The sequence below is a fragment of the Talpa occidentalis genome, unplaced genomic scaffold, assembly GCF_014898055.3.
Source record: "Talpa occidentalis isolate TD23 unplaced genomic scaffold, MPIMG_talOcc4v2.1 talOcc4.7, whole genome shotgun sequence".
NCBI classification, from domain to species: domain Eukaryota; kingdom Metazoa; phylum Chordata; class Mammalia; order Eulipotyphla; family Talpidae; genus Talpa; species Talpa occidentalis.
In genome coordinates, this window is record NW_023605083.1 from 9,896,352 (window position 1) to 9,903,164 (window position 6,813).

At 45.9% G+C, this 6,813-nt stretch overlaps 1 protein-coding gene across 1 annotated transcript; it reads left to right on the top strand.

The window, feature by feature from the left end:
- Positions 1-5,909: 5,909 nt before the first annotated feature.
- On the top strand, positions 5,910-6,476 carry LOC119232288 (interferon omega-2-like). Its single transcript, XM_037494269.1, has one exon. It carries the CDS (start codon positions 5,910-5,912, stop codon positions 6,474-6,476), a length of 567 nt encoding a protein of 188 aa, XP_037350166.1.
- Positions 6,477-6,813: the final 337 nt, after the last annotated feature.

A 6,813-nucleotide genomic window follows, 5' to 3' on the forward strand; every position in this document is an offset into this window, starting at 1 on the left:
AGAACACCACATTTTCAATATCTCTTCTGAAAAGAAGAGACAAGTTCAGTCTTGGTCACAAAGATTGTGGTAATGATTAAGTAAAGTTTGCAAATTGTAGTCTGAGAATTTGAATGCATACCACATCGCTGCCACAAGTACTAAGATAACAAGCCAAAAGAATCTTTGACTGCAGCTCCCCAGCACCCTCAGGGCCCACATGGGGAGGCTTCAAATGAACTCTAGCCGAGGGGACTGTGTGCAGGACTGTGAAGGGCCCGGGTTTCCATCCTGGGGCAGGCCCCGTAGACTGCTCATTAAAGGACAGACCGCCCAGCACACCTGAAACTCTCTGAGAACCAGGATCTGCAAGTTGTCTGACAAAATGGCTGCTGTGAGCAGCGCAGACAAGACATAAGCAGCCCCCCCAACCAGTTCCAGTCCACCTCTAGTCATCTTCTGAGACATACAGATTTTTTAACCTGCCAAACAACTTTTGAAAAGGTGTAAAGACAAGGGAGTTTTAAAAAAGAATGTATAATATATAACAAAACTAAATGACAGGCAGGGAGAGTATGATGGGCAACGATATCTTCCTGGATGATCAGCCACTGAAAACCACAGCATGCTAATTCAAAAGCCATGTGTAGGGTAAAGAAAATGTCAGGCTTTTCTGCCCTCCCGCCATCAGGATAGATGATGGATCCTTGCGTCCTGAATGCATGCCTGATGGCGGGCACCTGGAATAGGGTGTGGGCATAGGTAGATGGGATTCACCTGGGTTGAGACTGGGCTTTTAAGGTCTGCGTCACGGGTACAGAAGCAGAAGCCAAGAAGCGGAGAATGAATAGAAGCTGAGAGAGATGTAGAGAACGCCGGAGAGCCCAGATAGAGTGAAGACTTGCTGGGGGCTGGGAGGCCTGCCAGCCTCCCAGCACCCCTGCCTGCCATATGCCTGGTGAACCCCAATAAAAGACCTGCAAAAAACCACTGAGGACTCTGACTCCTCCTTCACCCGGTATGCATGGGATCAGAAAACCTGCACTGTGCCCTGTTCCTGCCTTTACACCATGCTTTACCTGGATCACTAGCAGGTGAAGTATGGAATACTTCCCATTAGCACAACATTTAAGGAGGCATCAAGCCCAAGGATCAAGATAAATTCGATTTTAATGCAATATTAAAAAAGAAAATTAACGCCCAATATTCATGATGAAGAAACTATAGAGAAGTAAAATAAAATTCACAACAAAATTAAATTCAAAATTTAAATTTGGACAAGCAATGACAGTCACTTTAAGTTCCTGAGAGTCTCACAAAGGAAGGATGCAAGGTGCAAGTGAAAATTTGGGAAATCCCATGCAGTCTATAAAATTCTTACTAAGGAGACTTAAAAGGTGTGATTTTGTTACAGAGCAACCCCGATATAAAACAGGTTGCCTGACTGTGGGTCCTCACCCACGCGCTTAAAGGGGACTTATTAATGCTAAACTGCAGACACACACAAAATGTTTACAAAAGGCTTATTTACAAGGGAGGGGGCCTAAGGGGAAATGAATAAATAGGGGGGAAAAGAGGAAGATAAGATCATGAATGTGTCCTACCTGTTCCGCTGACCTGGAATCCCAATGACTCACGGAGCTGGCGAAAAACCAAGCACATCGGTGGCCAAGAGCGACCCCCCGGCCACATGGCTGGTTAAATACTCAGATAACATAGTTGCTTAACTCTGCCCTCAGGTCCTCACAACCTTCCCTTTGGTAATCATGGGATTTGTAGTTCCCAGTGTTTTATGGAGGGGGGCAGTGTGTGTGTGGAGTCCACAAACCCGTATGGAGTTTGCTCAGGACATCCTTTCCCCCTAACAATTTGACAGAAGTCTTCATTGCTTGTACACAACAAAATCCCTTTTTTTAAAAAACAATACACAAGTTTCAGAAGCCTGAAGTCACTTAAAATTAAGAAGAGCGTGGCAGCAGACCTCACCTGTCCCGAATCTGTAATCACACTCTCCAGTTCAGAACCTCTCCCCATCCATCAACGGATTCTTGGGTAAAAATGACCTCGCTAGAGTTTCCAGGTGAAAGGGAAGCAGCAAACTCAGGCCCAAGTCCAGAAAATGCAAGGATCTGTGCTGGCAGGCAGAGAAAGCTCTCAGGGAAGCGCGCTCCAAGGCAGCTAGTGCTGCAACAGCAACAATCCATGCTGTTAAGAGACACAAAGCTGTGGGCCTCCCTGGTGGTGCAAGGGGTTAAGCACCGCTACGAAGCAATTCGCAGCCTCTGCAGCACGAGTTCGATCCCCGTCTGGCCAGGGAGCAGCCCTCATGGAGCAGCAGATCACCCGCTGCTTCCCCTCAGCAGTGTATTTCAGTCAGTCTGCCTGTTCTGTTCCCCACTCTGTCTCTGGCCTCTCACTCCCGCGTCTCTGGCCTGTACCTCAGCTCTGGTATGCATAAATAAATAAATCTTTAAAAAAAAAAAGAGAGAGAGACAAGTCTGTTCTAAGATAACATTGGTGAACGTTTCTTATGGTGGGTGACAATTAAAACCATTTCATTATAAACGAGAATGTGCATAAAGCTGAGGTCTTGTATTTGAAGGCTAAATTCCAGCAATTCCAATTTTTCACAATTTCAGTGTTTCCTATGTATTATTTAAACTATAAGGAAAATATGAGCCATGTGTTTAGTCCAGTGCCTTTCATCCACTATCTGAATACCTTGGAGATCAATCCAAAGTTTACTCACACACATACATACTGTCAAGGATGCATTTAGGAAGCTACTGGAGCCCTTCTGTCCCAATGGGAAAAAAGAGAGAGAGAGAGACAAAGATGCTTTGAACAAACACAAGGTCGCCCCAAACTCCGTTTTGCAAACCTAGCGCCCCAACAGGTTTTAGGTTGACTATTAAAGGAGCACAAAGTTGCTTCGAAATGCAGCTGTGATCTCGTTTCCTCCGGTTGCCAAATGCACCGTCGCCCCAAATTCCGTTTTGCAAACCCAACTGTCGGAAAAGGCCCTCCGTGCGCCCTCTCGCGACCGTCTGGGGCACCAGGCTTTCCCGGCGCGCCGCGAAGGAGATGGTGCTCATGGCCCTAGCAGGGCCTGGTGTCCGCTGGCCCCCCAAGGTGAACCACTGAAATTCGCGATGACCCGGCTGTGTTTGCTGAGCGCAGGAGAGGTGCTCTCCGACACCCCACCATGTTGTCTGCACTGGCGCCAGTGCCAGTCTGGGTGTGCTTGAAACATCTGAAGTGTCCCCTCTCAGGGATGCCCAAAAGATAGGAGTCACTTCCATTTTCCTTGCAGAAGAGGGAATATCACCAAGTCCGGAGGACACAGAGGCGCCTTTTTCCACCAGTTGATGCTCCAGCAGTCCTTCAGCCTGTAGCACACAGGCTAGCCGTGATGCTTGGAACTGCACCACCTGGCGATAGGAGTCACTTCGATTTTCTTTGCAGAAGAGGGAATATCACCAAGCCCAGAGGACACAAGTTGCCTGTTTCCACCAGTTGATGCTCCAGCAGTCCTTCAACCTGTAGCACACAGGCTAGCTGTGATGCCTGGAACTGCACCGCCCGGAGAAACTGCTCTCTGCCCTTGAGCACGGCCAGAAGCAACTGGAGACCACCAAAGAAGGAAACTTGGCTGATCCCTCTTTGCAACTTGCTGTCCAGAAGTTTTACAGTTCCTGTGCCTGGGAGGTTGTCAGAGGGGAAATCCAAGCATCCTTCCTCATCTAGCCATCCTCAAAGAGGAATGAGCCAATAGAAAGAAAGTTGTACCGGCGTCTCTAGCCAATTACAGCACCGTTTGCTAAGCTTGACTCTAATTTTGAACCAACAGGCAAATGTTTGGGGAAAAAATGATGGAGTTATTTAGGAAATACATCGTACATAATGAGTTTACAACAATATGTTTAGAGAGAAGAATATGATGTATTTTCTCTAAATAAATGGTCTTAAGACATAGTTAAATTTCTGCTTAAATTCTTGGGGAAGAGGGGTGTTTGCTGTTCCCAATTATGAAGTTCATGTTTTGGGAAAAGTTCTTCAGGGAAGTATGCTTGGAGACATTACTCAGTTAACACTATCTGCTGTAGCAGAGAAGAGAAAATTCTCAGCAGTTTGGCCATTATGGTGATTTAGCCTTTCCTCACATAAGGGCTCAATGAAAGTAATCTGGGTCAGACAACTCTGTGGCTGGTTCTCCTCCAAATAGACCCAGGGACACAGGCACCTTTACTCTGTGACTGTGACATGTTAGACATGTGACTCCAACTTTGTCTATGGTCTGGAGTGTACTGCACTGAAGACTCAGAGAATGTGATGAGTATATTTTAGAAAATGAATATGCTAGGCCTCTCCAGTGGCGCAGCGAGTTGAGTGCAGTGCTGTGAAGCTGTCTGCAGCCTCTGCAGCGCAGGTTCGATTCCCAGCTGGCCAGGGAGAAACCCACATGGTGTGGCAGACCTCTCCTGTCTCGCCCACTGCTCCCCTCAGCAGTGTCTTTGGTCCGTCTGCCTGTTCTGCTCCCCTCTCTGTCTTTGGTGAGTTCTCTCACACTCCCTGCCTCTGACCTATACCCCAGTTCTTATATAAAAAATAAATCTTTAAAAAAAGAATTAAAAAAATAAAATGAATATGCTTAGAACTACGTCAGTGGATACATGGAAGACGTGAGTTGAAACTGCCCACTATCCCAGTAAAGAAGAGGGCAATGTGAAATTAATGACAGTTGGTTTGGTAGAATTAATAAGCAGAAAATATATGGAGTAATTGGGAGATTAAGAGACAAGAAGCTAGTAAATCTAGATTGGAGACAGAAATAGTGTGGGGTCTGGGAAATAATCTGAGTTACTTTACTGTGCATATTTTTCACTTTATTGCAGTATATTATTTCCTGGATGATTACATGGAATTGGTGTACCAAAAAATCTTGTATTTATTTTAAATTGTGACTTATTTAATTACTGACAATGATCATTTATCATGTCTTAGTTAATACTAATTTCAATATCAGTAAGCTGGTCATTTTTATTTTTTATTTATTTATAAAAAAGATTTATTTATTTATTTATACAAGCACTGGGTACAGTCAGAAGCGCGGGAGGGTGAGAGAATTCACCAGAGCCAGAGCAGGGAGCAGAGCAGGCAGAATGACCGAAGTACACTGCTGAGGGGAGCAGCAGGCGGCAGGAGAGGTCTGCGCGCCATGCGGGACCCTCCTCTGGTGGCCGGGGAACAGCCGAGGATCGAACCAGCGCTGCAGAGGCTGCGGGCAGCTTTGCAACCCAGTGCTCAACCGCTGCGCCACCGGGGAGCCCCCAAGCTGGTCATTTTTAAATGAGCAGGCCTGCCTGGTTGTCCTTTAGACAGAAGGGAAACATCCGAGAAGTTCATTCACTAATAATCACCAGCCTCAGCTGAGAATGAAGCAAACCCCATAAAGAAGTTATTTACTACATGGTTTGGAAAATACCTCATAAAACACAGAAATCCTTTGGGTCAGGGGGTCCTGCCTTCCTATGAAAGTAAGAATGATCGCTCAGACTGAAGGTCAAATTTTGCTTCTGACACAGAAAAGAGCAATATTTATTGATTGACAGAAAAAATGTGAGTGTATGAGTATAACACTTCAGGCTTTAAAAGTAAAGTGTTTCTCATTGAATTGACAAGTTTCTCTTTGGATTGGCATGTCCAAGGTTTACTAGGAAAATTAAACTTGGGTTGAAAAATCACATTCATGAAGACCATATGGCGATGACATAAATGAAAACAAAAATGAGAAATGAAAGTGTAACGATACGTGCTGAATATGAAATTGGATGTTTCCCTATTTAAAGGCCATGCTTAGGGAGATGGTTCAGACAACCTAGGGTTCACTCACCCAGACACCACCAGACCAGCCTGTTTCTCGCTTGCCCATGGCCCTCCTGCTGTCTCTTCTGGCGGCCCTGGCAGTGCTCAGCTGTTGCCCCGGTGGCTCTCTGGCCTGTGACCTGCCTCCAAGCCACGTTGCCTTGAGCAGGAGCAACGTTGCGCTTCTGGGTGAAATGAGGAGAATCTCCCCTTTCTTGTGTCTGAAGGACAGGAAAGACTTCAGCTTCCCTTGGGAGGCACTGGATGGCAGCCTGTTGCGGAAGGCCCAGGCCGTGTCTGTCCTGCGGGAGATGCTCTGGGAGACCGTCCACCTGTTCCTCTCGGAGGACTCCTCTGCTGCCTGGAACGCGACCCTCCTGGACCGACTGCTTGATGGGATCTACCGGCAGCTGCAAGCCCTGGATGCCTGCTCGGTGGAGGAGGTGGGAGAGGAAGAGTCGGCCCTGGCGTTGAAGAACTACTTCCAGGGAATCCATCTCTATCTGCAAGAGAAGAAGTACAGTGACTGTGCCTGGGAGGTGGTCAGAGTGGAAATCAGGAGATGCTTCTCTTTGTCAACCACCTTGCAAGAAAGACTCAGTGCGAAGGATGGAGACCTGGGCTCACCTTGAAGTGAATCTCATCACCCTTGCACAGAAGTCTTAGGTCATTTCAAAAGGCTCTTGTTTATGCTTCAGCCACAGAATTTATTGAATTTAATTAGGAAATGTATTGTCTGTAGCGTTAAGCAAGAATACGTTTAAAAATTCAGCTCTAGGATCATCAGTTCCTAGGAGAGCACCACCTTATTATTTATTTATTTATCTTTTATTTGTTATTTATTTATTTATTTATTCATTAATTCTTTCATTCATTCATTCATTCTTGCATCCTGTCATGTTTATGTTTCATACAATTATTTGTCCTTACATTGCATTACAATTTAGAAACTATGTTCACCTCTGCATA